We start from the raw sequence: 24,327 nt of genomic DNA, 5'->3' as shown, positions 1-24,327 counted from the left end.
ACACGTGTTCTCCTATAACATAAACACGTTCAAGTTGTAGCTGTTAGGTAAACAAATTAACTTCATAAGCATGGAGGGTGAGTTAGAAGGAAGGCCTTTCTTCCATGACCACCAATGTGAGGTAGAGCCTGGTATTTTCTTGCTTAATACCATAATGTGAGTAAAAGTTGGGTCTAGAAATGAAAGCCAACTTCTGTCAACATTGGTGTACCATTTCCTAGCAAAGTACTTAATTCGAAATGAGCAAAAATATATCTGTTTCGCATTTAACATGGGAGAGTCACGGTGCTCTCTTTTCATTGCTCTGAATTTACTTCATGCTGTCCTTTTCTAAGTGTCATCATATGAAAACTTACCTCAAAAAAGAAAATGAACCTCTAAATCTGGGAGGATGCATTTTTTCATAGGAGGTTTCATTGCCTAATGCTTTCTTAAAAAAGAAAGAAAGAAAGAAAGAAATCTAGTTTATTTGTTTACATTTCTTTTTCATGTTGATGATATAGTAGAACAAAGACAGAAATCACAGCAAAGTTATTTTAGGTGCCACATTCTGGTGGCGTAAGTACAGATAGCTACAGGAGTAGACAGCTGCAGCTTTCACTCACAATCTAAAAAGTATCATAAGAACTTCCAACAGTGATTGATCATCTTTACTCTTCAATTTCCAAAAGCAAACATTTTCAGCAGCATTTTTAAGAAAACAAAAATCTTTCAGCAACAAATGAGTGAGGGAAAGAAAAGGTATCCACCATCAATGGAAAATTTAAACAATTACAGATTTAAGCAGTGGAAACAGTGTTACATTTTTGTTTGCCTATGTATTTATTCCCACAAAAGGATCTGAGGGTGTAAGGAACAGTATGCTCTCAGAGGTTTCTCAACTCCTCTGGTGTATAATGTTGTACTCAAGCATGTGTTGGATGGTGGTGGATATGAAGAAGAGTTAGTAGAAGGAGGAACTGAATAACCTGCATTTTCGGAAGCATGATTTATATTGGTGACAATATTGACACATGAATTCTGTTAGGACATCAATAAAGTTGACACATTTTTAATTCTGATGAAAATAACCTGAGGCATTCTGTAGCTGCACTGAAGAATTGGTTTTATTGGTTCCCAGAACACATCAGACCCTTTCAAAGTACAAGCCTTCCACACATTTTGCCCTGAATAATGCTTCTTACTGGCTAAATTAATGTCTCCACTGGCCAAATTACTGTTTGTCATCAATACCTAGCCCAAATGTTATCTCCTCTGTGAAGACTTCCTGACTAGATTAGGTTAAATTAGATGCTCTGATGTATGTGGAAAGAAAAAGGAATAAATGAATATATGTTTTAGAGGTTCTCATTTAAAAACTTTTATCTGTAAATATGTATATAAGTATACACAGGTACACACACACACACACATACATACACACACACATACACACACTCCAATAGGACAGACATTACATTTACTATGTTTAGTATCTGGCATGCTGTTAGTGCTAATAAATATTTATTAATGAATGAATGAAGTAATGGTGTATCAAACATAAAAGAGCAATGTAATTTGTAAGAAAAAAACCATCTTTCTAAGTTTCAGTAAGGATCATTTCTCTATTGGACAGGTAGATTTTCGTGGCCCTAGCCAACCAAATCATATGTGACCTGAAAGTTATGAGACTGAATGCTTTAGGAACTATGAAGTAGCCATTCATTTATTTATAAAATCATCTAGTCAATAAACAGATTAAAAACCTTTATCATCTGAACAGAATCTAGTTTTCTAATTCGAGTAATAACAACGGAACCTTGAACTGAGTCTCATTCCATAAATAAGATTTTAATATATATGACCTTTTACAAGGAAGAAATACCAGAGTCATGTCTATTACACAACGAATTTACCATTTTCTGTGTGTGGATGAAAGAAAGGAGGGGCTGGAGAACGGTCTCAAAAAAATTAATCAATTAGGGGATAACTATTGTAACAGCCTCGTATTCCTAAATGGACCTTCAAACAGTTGGTTTTACTGGTTACAGCATAGACTTAACATAAGTTTTGATTCACTTAGCAGATTTCAAAAGCTATATCTTAAAGGGTTTGAAATGGTACATTTTTCAAAATATACCCAAGAAACACAATTAGTATTTAGGGAAGATATTGATTGATATACATATGTTTTGCATGAGTATATGATTTCAACTGATGGAGCATTTTTCTCTTAAAAGTATTTTATTATTAACTAAATGGAATGTCCCATCTGATACCAACACCCAAGTCTACCTAAAAAACAATATACTAGAGCAAATGAACAAAATCCATTAAGCAAATGAATATTTTCTTTTTTGACATGAATTGGTGAAAGATATACCGAGCCATGTAGTCAGACGTATATATACTTACTGACAAAGATTAGGTTTCAGATGTCATGAAAACAGTACATTTTAGTTCCTTTAAGGGAGTTCAAGATCCTATTCCTTAAAATTTTAACTTAACCGTGAAAATTAAAGAAAATGCAAAAGACAAATGCATGACATCAAGTGAAATGCCTACTGATTTCTCAATTCAATAAAATAATAGTGAATAGTGGAAAGAATTTAATATTAGAAATGAATAAACTAGAGGCCCACCTAATCCTGTTAACTAGCTGTGCGACTTTAGGCAAAGCCCCTTAACTTCTCTGGGTCTCAGGTTTCTTCTCTGTAAAATGTAGCAGATATTTCATTATTTAAAGCAGATAAACTCTAAAGTCATCTTTCACTCTAAAATGTTAATATTACAGTCAGCCCTCTGCATCTGCAGATTTTGTATCCATGAGTCAACCAACTGTGAATCAAAAATATTTGGGAAAAAAATTCCAGGAACTTTCAAAAAGTAAAATTTAAATTTGCTACATGCCTGCGACTATTTACATAGCATTTACATTGTGATTTCAACTATTACATAGCATTTACATTACATTAGGTATTATAAGTAATCTAGAGATGATTTAAAGTACAGAAAATGTGCGTAGGTTATATGCAAATACTATGCTATTTTATATCAGGGACTTGCGCATCCTCAAATCTTGGTATCCACGGGGTCCTGGAACCAATCCCCCTGCAGATACCAAGGGGCAACTGCACTTTAAAAATGGACATTCCAGTTATATGTATTTATGTGGCCTAAATTTCTTCTATGCAGACATAAATTGTAGCATTTCACTATACCTAAACTATGATCAAATAGCTTAAAGTATCACAGTAAGAACTAAGACCCCACGGAACTTATTTACAATTCACCATTTCAGGGCTGCCTGATGTTTTTAATTCCACTTGTATAAAGAACCACAAAAATGGTATCACTTTGAAGCCATAAAAGTTACTAAATTTATCACAGAGTAAATATGTGGAAGAAAAATTCAAATATTGCAGGAGAGGTTAGGCATCCGGACTCTAGCTAAATTTCTTTTAAGCCATTTTGGGAAGTAAAACACAATTAAAAGTATTTTACCCAGGGAGAGAGCTAATGAAGCCAAGGTCACTGGTTCAGTTCCCATGTGAGCCATTAGCCGTGTTTCATTTGACGGTCACACACTTGCTACCCTCTTAACCCCGACTCACCGTCCTTCACAAGCGCGCTAGTGGTCACAAAGGAAATTTGGCGAGACTGTTTGGATGCATAAGCCAAAATCTCTCCCCTTTGCCAGAAAAATAACTCAAAGGTCAAGCCTCAGTGATATGACCTCATCCAACTATAGATGGATCAGCTGACCATTGTGTTTTTTATTATTTTTATCATCATCACCATCATTACGATGCTGGCAGCGTAGCATCATGGCTAAAAGAGGAAGCTCTGGAATCAGACAGTCTAGGTTTGAGTCTTTACTCTCCCACTTACTAGTTCGATGACTTGGACAAGTGGTTTAACTCTTTAGGCCTTATTTTCCTCATTTTCAATGCAGGTATTATAATAGTATGGTGAAGAATGAATGAGTTAATCATATAGAAAATTCCTGACACATATTAAGTACTCAGTAAATACTGTTATTATTATCTTTCCATTGTCATTGTCATGTAGACTAGCACTTTCTAGAAAGCCTATGTATGAGTTTCCTAGGGCTGTTGTAAACTAACTGAGTGGCTTCAAACGACAGAAATGTATTCTCTTACAGCTCTGGAAGTTGAAAGTCCAGAATCAAAGTACTGTCAGGACTGTGTTCCCTCCAAAACCTCTAGAAAACAATCATCCCTTGCCTCTTCCAACTTCTGGTGGCCAAAGTTGTTCCTTGGTTTATGGCGGCATAACGCCAATTTCTGCCCCAACTCCTCACAGACGGCTTCTCCCTGTGTGCGTCTGTGTCTCTGTAACAAAATTTCCCTCTCCTTTCTTTTATAAAGATATCAGTCCTTTGGATTTAGGCCTGTCCCATATCCAGTATAAACTCATGCTAACTTGATTACACCTATTTCCAAATAAGGTCACATTCACAGGAATCTAGGGGTTAGGACTTAAACATACCTTTCGGGGGGACACAATTCAACCCACTATAGCATCAAAACCAAAAGAAAAGAAAGAAAGACACAAGGAAAGGGGGTAAAGCAGAGAGAGGTAGAAGATCTGTTGCTAGTAGTTATTTGGGGGAAATAGAAAATAAATAGCTTCAAGGAAATCACTAATTCTTTACCTATAGCTACACCGTGGCCGAAGCCAAGCCCTGAAAAAATACCTTTGGGCCATGAGTGAGAAACAAGGTAAGGCAAGCGGACCTCTTCTACATGGGTGGTGGCAAAACGCTGTAAAACTCCTGACGTAATTTTGGCTAAGTTATTTAGCACAGTCCTGCAAACGGCGCCCTCCCTCTGTTGTCATGACTGATAAGTTGTGACTTACTGAGACAAATTCCCTGGGCCCTGCACTCGATGTGAGGCATCCTTGATGATCTATTAAAACCCAAAGAAGGTGATGATCTGAGACTAGTGTTTTCCCTGAGGACTGGATGCCCCACAGGGAGGGTCATGTGTTGTACGATGTGCTTAAGCAAGTTCTCAGTCTAAGCTGTTGTCCAGTCAAAGCTTGCCTGCGTCTGTAAATAGTATTTTCCTCCCCAGGCAGTCTGACCCAGAAAAGATAGCCTGGTAAGTCTTCTTCCCAAAAGAGCCAAAAAGGATGAGGAATCGGTGGCTTTAGCCCATCACTGATTTAATATATGGCGTCACCATGACGTCACCATGTCCAGTTTTCTCCTCCCAAAAAGCAGTGCTCAGTTTCTACTATATTGACTCAAGTAAATATGTTCTCACAATGGCAAAACACAGCTCACCATAGCAAAACTTCCTCAGTGGGAGAAGGCTGTATCCTTGGTCACAGTTTTAGGCTTTAATTTAGGGGTAGGAAGCACAAGTATAGGAAGAAACTGGTGATGAGGGATTCTGATATTTGAAAATGGATGAGTTTCCCAAAAGAAGAACATAAAACTCACTGGATCAAATTCAGATAGAAAGCTGGCAGGTTACCAGACGCGTAATTGCATGTTGAATTGAGCTATAATCCTCAGCACTTCTGAAAACAATGAAGATGTGCAAAATGATAAACCACATTTGTTTTAAATAGCAGTATTTGCTTAGCATTGCTAATAACATCTTTTCTTAACACTCTGGTTAAGGCTTGAGAGTTACAAAAATAATGCTACATTTTTTTGTGCAGGGAAGAAAAAAGAAAATGTATTGGGGGGAGAAAATGGTGCATCCTATGGGGCAAAATCTGTATTTTGCGAGGAAAAAGAAAATGTGTTCGCTGTCCGGAAAGATAAATTTATATATGTGTTTTTTAAAAACAACCTTTTAGGTTTACAACGTATGCGTATAAGGTCTTTGTACACAACAGTGTGGGTTTTACACCAAGTCAAGAAGCAACTGTGACCACGTTAGCCGGGCTTCCGGAGAGAGGAGCTAACCTCACTGCGATTGTTCTCAACCACACGGCCATAGACGTGAGATGGGCTAAACCAAGTAAGTCAGCTTCTTACATCTTTATTTCCCTTTCCCATATGTGTACCAAAACGAATTTAAAATGGACACATTAAAAAATGACAGAAACAAAAAGCCAAGTTCCCTGTGCTATTCTTCCTCAAAGGAAGTTCTCTCTCCTACTTGTCCATCCTTCTTGGGCCTTCTCTTCCTCCTTCCATTCCTTTTGGATGGGGAATGTAGTTTTTGCCACACCAGTTGTGATAGAAATGTCCATATGCTAATTTGATAGTGATATAATATTGTGCACTTTCCTGAAGAGAGCTCTGCCCCATCTCATAATTCATCACTTATCAGCAAGATCCATTTACTAGGATTGCAGAAGTATGATGGTTTTTTCCAAGTGCATTGTCTTCAGCACTGGTAACAGCCAGAATTCCAGCTTGATACAGGAAAAGGAAGCCTGGCCACCATCCCTGGACTTGCCACCATCACTGTTATCGCTTCAATAACACTGCGGTTCACCCTGGGCGCATTCAGAACACAACTTTATAGGCAGTTAGAAGAGCTCCCATATGGATATAATCTGTTCCTGCAACTTTAGAAACCACAATAATTGAAATTTCAGATCTGGTTGGTCAGTAGAGTAGCATTTCCCAGCTGATCTGTTAATTTGTAGTGATCCATTATCACAATCAGAAAAAACCAAGACTGACTGTATCATGGAACTATGTATTGTAATCCTCCTTAGAAGCATCACTTGAGGTCTGGCAAATCGTTGAATCAAAACTTGCTAGACTATTACCAAATACTGAGAAATATCTGATTTGGAAATCCCCAATGAAAATATTCGTTTTGTAAAAGTAAACTGTATCTACTAGGATAATCATCTACTAGTACATAAAAAGTTGTAAAATGACTCCAGCTTGGGCAATCATAACCTTCTGATTTTGATTTTGTTATCGCTTAAGACGAGAAGTGCTTCCTATTTCACTTAGAACATCTTGAGGGAATTTGCCCCTGTTACGTTGTATCAATTGTTGATTAAAACCAGTGTTAGGTGACATTAATTGTAAATTAAAACTAGTACTGGTTATGTCGATCTACACTGCCACTAAATAAGCCATTTTTACCAAAAGACTATCGCTCTAGGGTTTTTGTAAGGTTGCAGGTTTCTAATGATCTGTGTCACCTCTACTGGGATCTCTTAAACCACTTACATGGAAGAACATAAGTTAATTGATGGTTATGATTACCTTCTGAGACACCTCTGTGAAAAACTACAAAGTTTTTATCTGGAGATGGATTTTTATGTATAATATATTTTCACTCATCTCCCTCTTTCTATTTCACCCTCAATACCTGATTCATCTTAAAAACCTACTTAGAAAGGTGGACGCCCTCCCCCGCATCTGACATTTGAATACTTCTGTTAAGATCTGGCGGCTGAATTATCACCAGTATAGGTCCTTTATGTTATAATTGCATGCCTGAAGTAAGCGTGCTTATAAAAACTGACAAACCTAATAGATCTGAAGCAGCTCACTGAAGTTTCATTACCTTGGTAAGCTGAACCTCTGACCTTCAGGATGTAGGTAATGCAGTCTGCTGTTATTTCCATTCATACCTTAGAAATTTTTCAGATAACTATTTGTGAGCACAAAGGTTAACTCTCAGAAGAGGGTCAGCTCTGTGAAAGTGTGTTGCATTATCATTTTCTTCCTTCCTGCAACCTGCTAAACTAAGTAAATTAAGTAGTCACTCCACTGTGAAAGGGCCACCTCTTTTTTGCAAGTTTAATTTCAATTGTTTTCTTGATTTGTAGGATAAAGTTGGACCTTGTCTAACATGCTAAAAGGCACAAAACTATAGGTTGAAAGTCATGAATAAGCTTATGAATATTTGCTTATTAAAAACCATAAAATATATTTTTAAAACATATTCTTTCTTAACTATGACCCTCCACATGGGCACACCATTTGGATAGCAAAATATCTCTGGTAAATTTTTACCAATCACAGCTTAACAGAGATAGGTATTAAAGTTTTAGAAGCACCTATTTTAAATGTTTGCATCTCTGTGTTGATATCATGTGAGGAAAAAGCATCCCTGCATCTGTTCAGTTCATTTTTATGGCAAATATTACAAACTGGCAGCACATGGACCATACTTACTCCCATCCTCCATGCATTGTTTTGCCAGCAGCATTTGAAAAAAAAATATTTTGCTAACATTTAACAATTAGAAGATTTCACATAAAGATTTTGGATTGATCTGAAAAACCCAATGATTGGGTGAAACTCTTCCCACATTGCTGAAGGGAAAATAATCAGCTGGCACTGGTTTCCCCTTTACACATGCTGCACCCTCCTATCTTCCTGGTCCCTATATAGACATGAGGTTCTTATCCCTGCTTTCCATAATGAAAGATAATAGTTCAACCTAAGTGAAACACCATGAAGATAAATGACATAGTGGGGGGAAAATCCCACTTTTATAAGAAAAGATACAAAAATACCTTCACTTAAATTGCTTATGTAGCCCTAGGAGTTAGAAACTGGTACTTAATAACTTACCACAAATTACAGTTAGTCAGTAGCACTTCTCACACTCAGACTTCAAGCTCGAGCATCCCATTTTCGACTGTTTCTCCTGCATTTGTCCTTAATGGTTATTAGCACTTTGTCAAGAGTGATTTAGTGAGATCCTTCCCATTTTGACTGCTCACTCTAAAATAAATGGTGAAAAATGCCCACAAGGGAAGGGGGTAGAAAGGCAGTGCCGCTTCTGAGGTCTCCTCGCTAACGAGGTCATTGACAGCCGGAAAAGAGCAAGAAAACACTGGAGGTGGTGAGAGAGGAAGGAACTGAAAAAGAGGAAATGGAAAAAATCATCCAGAACTCTCCAGAAAATTTGTAAAGTATGAAGGCATCACCATTAAAAAAATTGAAATCCACATAAAATTTAAATCCACATAAAAAGCATCTGCCTCATCTTGCTCTCTTAACCAGAAACCACTAGATTTTGTAGCTAGAATTTTTGACTTGTCGGAGCTTACCTTGTTCAGGTGGCAATACATAGACATCATTCCAAATCTCACCTCTTTTGAAAGCACCCACCATCATTGGCTCACCTTGTCCCTCTGCTTCCCCTCCCATCGCTCCAGTTACCAAAGCAAATAGACTGGATGTGCCTTTTCCACTGGCTTTCTGCCTGTTCACTTGTGCACCTTCTGTAATCTGACCTTCCTCCCTTGCATTCTACTGATTTGGTCGTCTTGAAATCATTCCCATAATGACCCAATCCAATGCTCTCTTGTTAGTGCCATCCTATTCTGTTTCTCTGTGGTAGTGGGTCCATAAATGACCCCTCCTTACTCAAATGCTCCCTCCTGTGTCACCAGGTACTCTTGTTCTCATCCCCTAAAAGCTTTTTTTTTTAAGTTTTTACAGTTTTATTGAGAAAGAATTGACATACACCACCGAATAAGTTTAAGGTATACAGCATGATGGTTTGATTTACATATATTATAAAATGATTACCACAATAAGTTTAGTTCTCATCCATCATCTCATATAAATATAATAAAAAGTATTTTTTTTCCTTAGGATGAGAACTTTTAAGACCTGCTCTCTTAACAATTCTCCTATGTATTATACAGCATATATAACAATTTTCCTATATATTAAACTATCATCATCATGGTGTATGTTGCATCCCTAGTACTTATTTTTTTATTTTAATTTATTTTTTATACAGCAGGTTCTTATTAGTTATCTATTTTATATGTATTAGTGTGTATATGTCAATCCCAATCTCCCAGTTCATCCCACCCGCCCCCCCCAAAGACTTTCTCAAAGTTCCTCCTGAGTATTTTTCACCCTCTAACTCTCTTGTTGGTGATTCCATCTAAGTGTTTTAAATTCTCCTAACTAGAAAAGTGGCAAAACTCTGTGAAGCCATATGAAGGAATAATTTTTAACATAGGCTTTGGAATCAGGGAAACTTATGTTTGACTCCCAGTTGCAGTATTTTCTAGCGCTATGACCTAAAACGAGCCACTTAACTTCAGTATATCCTAGTTTGCTAATTCAGAATACGGAGATAATAATAATAACTGCCTTAAAATATGATGATAAAGATGAAATAATATATGTTTAGCACTTAGTAATCATTTAGTATTGGTATAAAGTATTGTTCTCTCTCTAAAATGTTTACAGTGCTTTCAGCAGCATTTTACCAAAAAACTTGGGCAGCCATTTCTTTTGTTTGCTTGCTTTGGGTTTTGTTTTGTTTTATGTTAATCATTTAGAGTCATTTTTTTTTTCAAAACAAACTACTTCATATAGATGTATAGTCGATTTACAATGTATTAGTTTCAGGTGTACAGCAAAGTGATTCAGATAGATAGATACATAGATAGATAGATAGATACATAGATAGATTCTTTTTCATTATAGGTTATTAGTGAAGCCATTTCTAATAAAAAAATTTGGGACATAATTTTGCAAAGCATTCAGGTAAAAGCATGTCTACAGTAAGCTGAAGATGGATAAAGACCAAATCTCACTTTATAATTACCTGACTTGGGTAGAAGGTAGAACTACTAACCACTGCTAACTCCCCTTTTCCTTTTAGTGGTGGTGCCGCATGTCCACCAATCTAGACTACCTTTACTAGCCTCCTTTGCAGTTAGTTGTGGCCATGTGACTGTGTTTCTGCCAATAGAATGTGAAAAGAAATATGAGTCTTTTGGGGTCATAACCACAAAACACTTGGTACATGCCTATCTCTTCTCTCTTCAACCTCTCCCTGGACTAGACTGTGGATGCTACAGTGTTCTCAGTTTCAACTCTGCAGGCATGGCCAACACCCTAAGAGATCCAAAGCCACATAAGAGAAAGAACCTGGGTTCTCGAATGACCACACAGAGCACAATCTGATTCACTTCCTTTGAAGCTATTGTGTGAGTTACAGATTAACATTTATTGTATTTAAGTCACTTTATTTAAGGGCTTCTTGGTTACAGTAGCTTAGCTAACTAACTCTGTCCCTGTCTGCCCATATCAGTTCACTTTAAGAGCAGGAATGATCTGTCCTGTTTCCATGGCCAAATATAGAATGATGAATAATTAACACATTTCATACACATTTCCTTTAAATACAGTTTTCTCTGGAAGGTTATTGATTGAAAGGAGCTGAAACACAATGAGAGGCTAAAGGAGCTGGGGGCAGGGTGAGTTCCAAAATGCAGGTATTTGTTTTAGTTGCATAAACTAGATAGAAGGCATCTGATATCTTGCTGGGAAAAATAAGGAGCCTGGCTTGGATCATAGCTCAAGAGACTCTACCCACTTCTTCATGTGAGCAGTTTTACCCTCAGGCAGAGTAAAAATTTTCTTAAGAAGTAGCTGTGATAAGTTCAAGTTTTCCAAGAAGTGCTTTGTTGATGACACCGAGCTCTGCACAATAGAACTTGGGGAACTGGACTCTAGTTTGAGAATCTGTGAGCAAGAAAAACACTTCTATTATAAAATAGCCTTAATAGGGTCCTTCCAAGTTTCTATATAGGAACAAAGTTACCACCCACTGAACCTGCTGAAGAATTCCATCCTAGACAAATCAATTAGGAGACCTATTAAATGGAATGGTTTACTGTAATTGCTCTAGATCAGGGCCACAGACTTTTTTGTAAAGGCCCGGAGAGTAAATACTTTAGGTTTCGCAGGCAATATACATTCTCTGTTGCAACTACTCAGTTTTGCCATTGTGGCATAAAAACAGCAATAGATAACTCTTATGGGCACTGAGATTTGATTTTCACATGTCGTGAAACACTATTATTCTTTTGATTTTTTTTCCCAACAATTTAAAAGTGTAAAAACCATTCTTAGCTCACAGGTTATATACCAAGAGGTGGCAGGCCAGATATGGCCAACAGGACAGATTTTACTCATGGTAAAATCATGAGTTTGTTGACCCCTGATCTAGATGATAAAGATCTAGAGGACATAACTGATGTTGATAACAATCTCTAAAAATAATCCAACAGCATATACAGAGTGTAATCCTTTTGCAAGAGGACTTCAACCAGCCCATCTAATAACTGTTTTAAATTATTTGGAAATCCATTAACCAAGAAGAGGGGCTTGTTTTAGATTTGAGAATTTTCTATGCCTAAGACCACATTTCTGACCTGTACATGGAGAGCACCAGCAAAAATGTCATTTAATAGCAAAGATTTTATCCAAAGTTTATAACCCTCTTCTTCAACTCACTGAGGTTGACCTGATATGCTACAGTTAGGACAATACCTACTTATAAATGTCTGTGGTCTATAAAATATGGGTTACTGAGAACAGGATTAGAACACCTGAGAAATATTTCCCAATGTACACATATTTAACATAATCTCGTAGGAAATCCTCATACCATCCTGCTGCTTCAAACACAAGTTAGTATTCATAGCTTAACTCCAAAGTATATGTATAACTCTACTTCAGATATTCACACTTTAATTTTGAAGTAAACCTGGTGGCCACAAAAACACTTCAAACTCAAGAAGTCTCAAGTGAAACAATACCTTTCAAATCCTCCATCCCATAATTACTCCTATGTTTTCATCTTGATTCCTAGGATTCACACAAGACCCAAGACCAAAACTCAGACTTTTATCTATAGCTCTTCCTTATCCCTTTCTAAACTCTCCTGGGTCATTTAAGGACCTTGGCTCTTTCCATGTGGTGCATCCACATTCCTTCAGGCCTTGAGATCCTTCTCTTGCTGGGAAAACTAGAGACAATCAGAGATGGTCAATTGGTCTTTAACACCTCGGTCCAAAAATGGCACAAACTGGCCACATGACCTCACCCAGATGCAAGGAGCCCAGGAAATGTAGTCTACCTATTTGACAAGAAGAGAGACACATGGGTCTCGGTGAGTGCTAGGGATTTTTACCACAACTTTTCTGTAGTGATTTTTAAAGTTTAATTGCTATTTAGCCTGTTAATGCTGCTAGTAGTTAGTGATGTCTTTCTTGATTTTTCTGTGTCTCTCTATTTTATGTATGATCAAGAATTTAGTGTAGTGTTACTTTCCTTGCCCTTCTCACCTGCCACTTTCAGTGTTTGGTCTATAAATTATTATATAATCATTTTACACAATTAACTTCTCTAGTTTTGATCTTTTATCATCAATTCTTAAACTTCATGAATCTTAAGTTCTGGATCTTGATTCATCGTTTTGTCTTCTAGATAACATTATTGGAAAATTTTTATAATTAAAGTTAAATAAGTTAAATAAATGAGCTATATATTCTCTTAACTTCTGCCTAAATAAGAACATTTGTCTGTTGTCCTTGCACATTCTCTTAATTTTTGCCTATATAAGAAAATCTTTCTGCTGTATTTGCACATAAATAATGACTTAGCTGTGTATGAATTCTTGGATCAAAGTATTTTCCCTCAAAACTTCTTGAAATTTTTCCATTGTCTTCCAAATTTGTTGTTCCAGAGAAGTCTGAAACTTGCCTGAATTTTTTTTCTCCTTTGTAGACGATATTTTAATTTTTAGTTTATTTGAGAAATGTCTTAATGATCCATGATATGCCTGTGTTTGGATATATTGCCATTATTTTAGCCAAAACTGTATTAATCTATTCAATTTATAGACATAAACCTTCATTTTGTGTCACGTTTTATGGGATATTTTATATCCTTGATTATTTATTCCATTTCTTTTTCAAGTTAGTTAAATTTTTTTCATTCTCTGTTCTCAATATCTATAATTTTGACACTGATTTCTTCTTAGGCATTTTCCTCTTTATTTTTTTCCTGTCCTACCTTTTTAACTCTGTCCTTTTCTGCTTTCAATGTGGATTTTAATTCTGCCATTGCTTCTTATGTTTCCTTACTTTCCTTTCTTATTTAAGAAGGTCATTTAATATCTTCATGTCTTCATGTCTATCTTTCCATAAAACAGTCACCTGTTTCCTAGAGCATCTTTTGCACAAAGGCATGTCCCTTTCGTTATTTTTAAAAACACCATGCAAATGTTTTATAAAGCTTTCATCTTATTTGTATAGAAGTAGTATATGAAAGACAAATTCTACTTTTGGAAGTTCTGGACAGTGTTTCCCTTATCTTATGCTATCAAGAACCCTTGTAATTCATGTTTTTCTCTTTTCAAAAAGAGAAATATATTCAGGTCCAGTTTTTACCAATCCACAGGGAGGGTGAAATTTGCTCGTCTCCTTATTCCAGCTATTTCAATTCTAACAGCGTTCCTCAAGGTCAGCAACCTTGAATTGTGTGTTGGCCAGTGGAACTGAGGATGTATCTTCTGTTTCTTAGCTGGTTCACTGACTTAGAGCCCACTGAAATTTGAAAACCTTGTTTGAACAATGTAAAAAGACACTCCTTTGCATGTACTGCTCCCTGAACTTCTCACAGTATGACTAGGAATATGAAGATCATTTAATCTATTTAATGTGTTTCTACTGTTTTTCTGTGTTTTGGACTCTGCACTGTAATGTCAATGAAGGAAGAAAGATGAATGTTGAAGCAGATGGCGAGAGGCAGGGCAGTGCAGAAACCTGGCCCGTGTTGCCTAGAGATGCTGCCTGTTTCTGGTTAGAAGAGTCTCATCCCATGGAGTAAGATGGAAGCAATGGAACTGAACCCCATCTTTTCCTTTCTTCTTTGGGACAAGATTCTGTTCTATTTCAGGGGGTTGACGTATGGCGCATGGCTAAGAATGGACATTTAATGACATTTCATCCAGATATTGTCATATGATCTTTGCTCATCTTGAACTTATGGTGCTAGCCCCAATATTTTCAGTGTATATACACAGGTCCATTCCCTGGAACTTGATAGAAGAGATATCAGGCACATTTAACCATGGTAAAATCCATTTGTATTTCTGAGTAGAATTTGAAAGCATTTCATTAATACTGTATCTTTAGCACTTGAATTTCTAACCGGCATGCTTATGTAACAAACTAAAATACAACAAGAACTTCAAATCTAGCAGACTTTCTATTATATCTTAGCTGCCATAAATTAATGAGGAATCATACTGTAGGGCAGCAGAAAATAATTCTAATGATAGAAGGAACTTTTGCCCTCACAGAACCAGTGACTTTGCTGTACTCGACAAATATTATCATTTGGGACAATATCAATGGACACGAAGAGCCAGTTCCCGACAATTAATAATAATGACCTCATTATTAAAGGTGCTTACGTTTTGTGACATCAGAGAAAAGAGACATCTCAATCTCCAGCGTTTTCCAAAGTAGTTGCTGAAGATCTCTTACTATAAACTCTTTCAACTCTACTGGCATACCAAACGTTTATAACTATTGCTGGATGTTAGGCCAAAGTGGTAGTGCGCTCAGGAAACAAACAAAAAATAAAAATCAAACCAGCATTCAGTTTTGATGTAAGACCCCCCCCCCCGCAAGATCTTAATGAACAGGGGTTCTTAAAAGAAAGTCATGCAGTTCCCAAAACCATATTCCTTTTCATGGCCATACGCCAGGATCTCACATATTAGAGACACTGTACTTCAATGACCATATTCCTTTTCATGGCCGTATGCCAGGATCTCACATATTAGAGACACTGTACTTCAATAACCATAAAGAGAAATGCCACCTTTCCCTCCCCATCCTTGCTTAGTGCTGCAGAACAGTGTTAACACAAGCTTTTACATACAATTTTTGGAGCATTTACATACAAAACTCCAACCCCCAACCCTAACACAAATCAAGGTAATAGATCCTGCTTAAGGTCTTCAAAAATAATGCTAATTGAAGCAGAGCAGTATACTATTTTCTACCTAAGAAAATCTGAGTGTTGTGTGTCTTCTTTTTAAAGCATCGTAATAGGAAAATCATGAGAAGAACTTAGTGCAAGAATGGAGAAATTGGGTGAAAGGAAAAAGAAAACAACAAACTGGTCTTTGAAAGGACAAGGGCTGAGGAATTGCTGAGTTATATTTGTGAGACAGTAAGCAATTCCTTTTAGCATCCTTTAAGAGCTTGTCTACATCTTACAGACAACAGTGAACTAGGAGAAAAGGATGGGAGCCTTGATCAAAATTCAAATATCATCCTAGGATCCTACTGAGTGAATCTTTAAGGGGAGCATACTACTTCACATTGCTACATCAACAGTGCACATAACAGGGTATCTGTCTAAACATTCTTCCAGGTATCATTTAGCAGATTTTGTTAGCAAGTGAAAAAATTCCTCAAGTTTTAGAATCTGTGTCAGGACATGCCCTCATTTATATTAGCATAGAGTTCTCTCTAGAACTATTACTTATGAACAGAAGTTTTTCCCTGTACTGCATATTTTTATTTTACTCAATTTCCTTTCATAAGTATATCAAAGTTTTGAAGATTAGTTATATACTTATAAATATTAGGTTGGCCCAGGAGTTCATTTGGTTTTAAGTGAAAATAAAAGACACAGTTTTCATTTTTACCAAGAACTTTACTGAGCAATGTATTCACTAACCGAACGAACTTTTTGGCCAATCCAATAGCATAATTAACATATTTAAAAGCAATTTAAAAGTTTATTTTCCTGTGAAGTTAAGACTCTATGCAATTAATTATGAGATGGGGGTGGAATCACCTTTGTTTAAAACAGGTAAAACCCAGCACCCCTCTAAGGAAAATTCCATAAGCTTTCCCTTTTCTCATTCTAGGAATAGCTAATGATAGTGTATTCTCTGTCTTTTCCCCCCGAGACCCTTTTATATCAGCTACATTTACAGTGTCCTGTGTTAATTGTTAACAGCTTTTCAAGACCTACAAGGTGATGTTGAATATTATACACTTTTTTGGAGTTCTGCTACCGCCAATGAATCTCGAAAACTCCTCCCAGATGTAAACTCTCATGTCATTGGCCACTTAAATCCAAACACAGAGTATCGGATTTTTATCTCTGTTTTCAACGGAGTCGCCAGCATTAACAGTGAAGTGCTGCATGCAACCACTTGCGACGGCGGTGAGTCCAGATTTCAAGGGATGCTCGGCTTCAGAGATGCGAATGAAATTGATTGATTCTCGCTGAGGCTGAGATCAGTCATCCTTCCATTATAAAATTTCCGGTGTTGGAGGGAAGGGGGTCGGAGCTAAAATGCTTAAGTGCTGGCTGTCGTCAAGTGGCAGATCAATAAGTGGTCCCGTGGAGACAGCGACACAAGGCTCCAATCATGGGATATTAGCCCAGTTTGTTCCTGTTCTTTTCAGTGTATGCTTAGTTGGGAGCTGAGTTCACATCAATACATGGTGACATTTAGAAACATTTTTTTTTAAGAATTGCTCTCAGAAGCAGGATGCTATTCACAACGACAGCCAAGCACAGTGAGGGCCCTCCCTGAGTCACCAGAAATGGTAGGTGGAAGTTCAGCCACTGAGAAAAATTGCCTGTGACTCATTTCTAAGCCAGTTAGCAAGGGGATGGAAGCAAGGGAAGCAACTTGTGAATCTGAAATGTGTTTGGAATGGTCTTTCTAATCTTTTTGGCTTTCTAAAGTCTCATTATAAACATTATAATATCATTACCTCCAAGCAAGCGTTCCAGGTCATTAACAGAGCACTTTAAGTGTGGAACCCATTTCCCTTCGTGGTGCCAAAGGTTGACACCTTTTGTTTATAAAATAGAATGGATCACAAGGACAATTTTTCAACTAGTTAAGATGAGCTCTTATGATAAAAATAGGTCTTTGCATAGTTATTTCTGACATGCTTGAATAATTGTATAATTTAACGCCAAGCAAGATTTTTTTTCTAATGTTAGATTTCATCATTACCTATGGTAATCAACATTCCAAATCATTTACATAATGACAATATTGCATTATTGCTTCATATTGCTTGAGTTACAAGCTAGTAACATCAAATGATTTTTCACGTTCCACCAGCCTCGATATATTTGAGTTATATTTTTTTTGCTTAAGGAGCAAATTTTCATTCTTTTTTTTTTTTTTTCTTCCCTGAGAGGTTTGGAGGAGTGCAGGGATGGGAACAGAGACAAATAATAGATATGTGTTAGTGGTGCAGATGGGTGAATAATTTATCATCATATCCCACTGGTCACATAGTATTGAAGATTAGCACTACGCTGGTGGTATAAAGCATTTTACCACCAATTCTCATGGTTTCTAACTGAGAGTATAATAAGCCAATTTACAGAGGACTACAGACTGTGATAACTTCATCAGAGGAAAGCAGATAAGCAACAAACCCTTCACTCAACCTAAATACTAATCGGCATTTAGTTTAACAAGTGCTTTTTCAGAGGCAGCTGGAGTTTATTCGGTTTCTTCCTTTAATTCCAGAGCCTCAGGGCATGCTTCCTCCAGAGGTTGTCATCATCAACAGTACAGCTGTACGTGTCATCTGGACAGCTCCTTCAAACCCAAATGGTGTTGTCACTGAATATTCTGTCTATGTAAATAATCAGCTCTACAAGACTGGAATAAATGTGCCTGGGTCTTTCATTCTGAGAGACCTGTCTCCCTTAATGATCTATGACATTCAGGTTAGAACGTTGTTTTTTTGAAGGTTAAGCTTATGGGTGTGTTAAATAAAACATGCTGGGTTATGTCTCTTAGTGGATACCTTCCATCTTGGTTACACATGATTTATTTGCTGGGGAAGGGGAGAGAAAAGAGGGAAATTGATCTGGATTAAATCTGTTTGGGGCGGGCAAACACACGAGTCACTGGAGAGGGGATAATGGGACTGTGGAAAGTGATGGTGATGAGGATGGTGATGATATTGTCACTGGCAAAAGGAAGCAAATCATGTGTTTGCAGTCAGTCTTGCCAAGCAGCTTGCCTTTTTCCTGGTTCTTTTACTGATAACAAAACCAGAATTAGCCTATAACTGTGGAGATATTCTTTCTACTCCTATTTCTGCTACTTATTAAATGTCATAACTTTAGGGAAGTTACGTAACCTCTCTTGGTGTTGATTGTCTCTTTTGTAAGAGCAAAGGACTAGATGACTTAAAACATTCTATCCCCCTCTAGCACTCTGTGATTCTGAACCCAACACCAATAGCAAAAATAAATGAATGTATGGCAGACGAAAAATATTAAAAGATTTTATCTGAGGATGAAAGAAATATATCTGTTCATCCTTCAACAAATGTTCAATGATCCTCACCTATATGAAAGCAATTGTATTTAAGTTTTTTTGCCCTTGGGCCTTTTTGAGAATCTGTTGAAGTCAGTGCACACTGCCCTAGAAAAATGTGTATATTTTGATGTTTATACGACAAAAGTTAACATGCAATTTCAGAGAGTGCCTTGACCATTTGAGAGCCAACTCCTAGATCTCTTTGAGATCTACTGATCTTAAAAGTAGAAAAAATATGAAGAATATTAAGGCATATAAAACAAGGAACTTACCTTCAAGGAATTGGAAATCTTGTCAGAGCGCTAGGATATAAAAGATAACAAGGCCAAATGCAAAAATTAATGATAAAAACAGGATTTTTCAGAAGCTCAAAGTTTAGAGAGAAGGGTTGCCATATGGTAAACTTTTAACTAAACTATGCTCCTTCTAAAATTTATAAGAGCTTTTTAAATATTTTTCAGAAGATATTAAGTGCGGAAGTTGTATTTGACCACAGAAAACTTCACTGGCTCTGTTCATTAAGTGAACATTTCCCCAGCCCCTTCTTTCCCACACATATGAAGGTGAAACATATGTAAGCATCTAGCTACAACCAATGCATTAGCCTCTCCACTACTAGGCCTCGCTTCCTAAGAAAATGACATAAAAATATATTTCATAAAAGAAGAAATGTGCATTGATTATTTTTCATTATGTTCCATGATTCCCGTCTACCCACCTGAGTTACCTTAGCCTGGACCAGTGGACTGATATTTTTGTTCATGACTCTTAGAGTGAATCTATGTATATGTGTAGCTCATCGATCACATCATAAAATGAAAATCACATTCAAAATAAATAGAAATATAACCTTATGAACAAGGTTAGCATAGGAAGGTGATGAAGGATTTGCTGTATTTTCCTCTTCGGGACGCTGGTGGAGAAAACCAACTGAGCCCTTGAAAGGCAGCTTATTCATTTGCTTTATAGGACTCAATATACAGCCTGGGGGTGAGATCACTGGGTGCTGTGCATGCTTATGCAGTATCAGCCTTCCAACCATAGAGCAAGAGTTGGCATGTAAGCGTTCCAGGCATGTTCTACTCTGACAGGCTTCACTCAGACCTATTGGTTTGAGTCACTAATGGCCTGAGGAGAGTGCATTTTGATCCAATTTGGGACATGGAAACAGATGAGGAGACAAAAGACCAAATTAGAATCTAACACTTAGATTTTGTTATAAGATGTTCTTATTCTTCATAACTGTATTTTTATGAAGCTCCTCACTGTCCAGAAATGCTGCACTTGAAATCGTTGTTGCATTACTGGAACTTTGAATATCAAATTTCAAAGATTTTTATTTCTGATGTGAAGGGTGATTTGGTTCCATTTAAAATATGCACTTAACTGATATGCCTAATACTTTAAAACTAAGATTCCCTATACTAACACCCTCTGTGAAATAGCCACTGATTTTAAAGCAGACATGTAGACGCACCAAAGCATCTGCTTTTTTGAATGAATCATTTTACATATCCCTTTTTAAAGGGAATAAGCATTTCCATTTTTAATTCAATTTTATCTCTTTTTGTGCCCCAAAGATGGAGACTTGGAATATTGCATTATCAAGGAAGTGAAAATATTGACACATTTCTCTAAAGTCAAAGTAAAAGCTTTCTGGAGAATCATTTAAATACACTTAAGTTTAGAACTTAAAGCTATGCTTATTATTTAGATAATAAGACAGTAGGGTACAATAAAGCCTGAATCAGATATTTCATATCTTATCAGCTTGATCATATTCCCTGATTTCTCTGACCCCTCCATTTACAAACTTCTGAACGTGGAGTTGTAAAGATTCAATAAAATTATCTGTGCAAGTACCCATCATAATATTTGGCATATAAAAGATTCAGTTGAGTCGATTTTGAGTTATCTCACTATGCATCATATAATCAAATATTTCCCAATATGCATGAAGTTTTATTGTCCTTAATTCTATTATAGCAAGCATATTTTAAGTTCATCTGCCTGTTAAGTTTTTTGAGGTTTCATTGGACATATTCAGAGTAAACAGCCTTGACAGTGTTTAAATATCTACTAAATATTAGCTCAAAATGCTATGTGGCATAAATAAATCACACAAAAGCATTATAAAAACTCCCATTTAGGTGCAAACTGCCCCATGAACAAAGCGACATAGCTACTAAATATAACACATAGCACATTTGTCTTTCCTCAAATGCCAGTTGAAATTCAGAGAACTGCGTTGCTTTAAAGGCTCAGGATTAGTGTTTAAGATTCATCGGTATCTGGTATCCTCCATTTATGTATTAAATGCTGAAAGTAAATTAGCGTTGGAAAAAGTGCAGTTCCTCTTTGGTTTACATGTTAATGGAGAGCAGAAGGGTGTCGCTTCGTAGATTGTCCACGAGCGATCTCCTGTATGTTCATCTGTCTCTCCCCCCTCTTATCGAATATGTTCCTTCTGTGTTACTGATGCTTGATGAACCTGATTTCTAATCTTTAGTTATTCCACCCTCCTCGGTTTTTATTCAGATTAGGTGGCAGAATTAAAGGGTGAGTGATGAGTTTCTGCTGTGATTAAGGTAAAAATACAATTGCAGCTGGAGCAAATGGATATAAAATAGCTCAGCCATATTGGAAAGCTTCCCTAGACCTCATTTTTCTTCCATTAGACATTAGCATTGAGGCTATTTGCTATAAAGTGTCAAGACTTCCAGAAGATATCATCATTACCCTCTCTTGTTATAGATCCAGAGAGCAGTATGCAGTGATAACATATTATGCTTGCCAACTGTCACCTAAACATCCTCCCTTCCTTAACTGTGCTCCAAATAGACGAATATGTCTGTCTCTTTCTGAATGGTTGGAACCAGAAACTAAACATCACCATTTGAATCACTAGATCAATTGTTCTGAGCTCATTTCTGTGCTTTGTTTTGACCTTTCCCACCAGACTCAATTAACGTAAAAAATTAAGATTGATTAAACCCTAAGATGCTGTAGAGAACTATGAGACTCCTGTGAAATGAGGGTGGGTGAGGTTCAGTCCATCAGCAATCTGTATTTTGAAAGTATTTGCAATAATTCGTTTCTAAACTAACATTTGCAGGTTGAAGTCTGCACAAAATATGCCTGTGTGAAAAGCAATGGAACCCAAATCACCACCATGGAAGATAGTCCAAGTGATATACCAGCTCCCACAATTCATGGCATCACTTCAAGGTACAAATTTTTTGTCAATTAATCTAAAGAACTGATCATAAACAATGAAAATAAAAATCAAAGGTATCATCCCAGCCATGATAATCTCATTTAGTAGATTACTATAAATATGTGTGTAAATCAAATGTTTGATATTATTAGGTATTGATCTCCAATAGACACGTCCCCTAACATTTAAACTTTGATATCCCTGATTGCCCAGCTTCACTTCCTTTTACTCAGTAATTGTGAACAAATGCTGAAGTGCATGGAAAAGTTGTCCTTCAGTAAATCCTTTCGTGAGGCAAATAATACAACTTTAACTAGAATGACTACCTTCTAACTTAATCTCTTTGAAAAAATTAGATTTAGAGATATCAGATTCCCCTAAAGCTAGAAACATCTGTAAAATAATTACGGGAGATAAATTATTGAATAACTGTTACCAATTTTACCAGATTCTTCATAGAATCCTTTTATTTTTCTGTATACTTTTGTTGCTGAGTGGTGATCAAAGTTTGAAAGTGAGCCTCTTTTCAATTCAAAATAGCAATAAGAAGAAAAAGATTTAACATCAAGTTTCCCAAGCCAAAAGTGATATTAAGTTTTCATCTCTCTGTATCAAGCCAAGGCTAGAGAAAGAAACCTGAGTATTCCCATATCATACTTTTGCCCCAACCAAATGAATCACCCTTCATCTACACACACATACACACACCCCATGTACACACATGCACACTGGCTAAAATAATCAACCTGTTATAAAATATTTCAATTCTGAAGGATTCAGAATTGAAATCCGTATTGAAATACGGATTATGACGTATTGAAATTTCTAGGTCTTTTTTTTTGTTAATCAGTTCAATAGTACCTGTACTGATTTGGGGAACTAGTGATTAAAATAATTAGAAAAACTCAAGTAATTGTATTCTTAGATGTTCAGAGCAAAAGTCATATCTTGTTTTCTTGAGTACATCTATAAAACACATGATGATATCTATCTAATGTAGGATATGTTCATTAATCGATAATTCCCTCAGCAGATTTTGCCCACCTTTCCACAGGATTGCCTACCTTGTAGGGGGAAAATGGTCAAGTTTAAGGGATACCAAAAAGCTTTATTTAATTTTTCAGCAAACACACTTGTGGGTATAATAATATAAGAAGTGAAAGTAATACAAAGAAATATAAGACATGGTTCTAAATGTTCACAGTTCCAGTCTACTGTGGCAGACACTTCCCTAAACAAATATTTATAGAACAGTGTGAGAAACACTACAACAGAAGCTTATAATGTGCAAGAAGTGCATAAAAAAAATACCAAGCTCTACCCATGATTATCAGTGAAGGCATCATGAAAGACGTGACATTTGAGTTCCTTCTTAAAGAACTCAAGGAAGAAGTATAGGTAGGTGGGTGGATGTTGTCACATTTCTTGCCTATTAGCATCCTTATGACTCAAGCTCAGGTGAATGGCATAAGGGAATATGTCTTAGATTACATATTTACATGTAGCTAAAAATAATACGCAGGCTTTTTTAGAAATAGAGCAAATACCCATATGTTTCTCTGCCTCTAAGATATTTTTTAAGAAGATGCTTGCAGATGATAACAGAGAAAAAATATTTTTTAGTTGTGGTTAAAGACTGCTTATCCCCAAATATAGTAAATTGGTGGCAAAAACATTAAAAAGGGTATACAACAAGAGCAAGGAAAATAGCAAAGCAGATGACAATAACAGAAGAGAGATTTTAATACAATTTTTGAAAGCAGTATTTGGCAGGGAGAGGCAAATGACTTTGTACGGTGGTGAAATTTACAACCAAAGTGTTGGTTGGCAGAGGGAGATAATGACATAAAACGAACTAATTTGCTCTGCCGGGAGAACCTCAATGGCTGAGCACTTAACAAGCTTTCAGAATTGTGAAGAAGAGGAAGATGGGGTAAAGTTCAAAGCTGATAGTTTACAAAAGAGTGGTTGGGACCTGTAATTAGTCAGGGTTCTCCAGAGAAACAAAAC

The 24,327-nt window shown here is 36.6% G+C and overlaps 1 protein-coding gene across 1 annotated transcript in view; it reads left to right on the top strand.

Annotated features, from left to right (window-relative positions):
• The window catches only part of USH2A (usherin), a 785,755-nt gene that overhangs the window by 524,546 nt on the left and 236,882 nt on the right, over positions 1-24,327 (top strand). Inside the window, exons 43-46 of the mRNA XM_079900731.1 lie at positions 5,818-5,981; positions 16,751-16,960; positions 18,297-18,499; positions 22,216-22,328. Coding sequence (XP_079756857.1) covers positions 5,818-5,981; positions 16,751-16,960; positions 18,297-18,499; positions 22,216-22,328 — 690 coding nt within the window. The remainder of the gene's footprint in view (positions 1-5,817; positions 5,982-16,750; positions 16,961-18,296; positions 18,500-22,215; positions 22,329-24,327) is intronic.

Source organism: Stenella coeruleoalba (genome assembly GCF_951394435.1).
Source record: "Stenella coeruleoalba genome assembly, chromosome: 1".
Taxonomy (NCBI): domain Eukaryota; kingdom Metazoa; phylum Chordata; class Mammalia; order Artiodactyla; family Delphinidae; genus Stenella; species Stenella coeruleoalba.
Note: the sequence above shows the minus strand (reverse complement) of the source record. Positions and strands in the feature narration are given on the sequence as shown.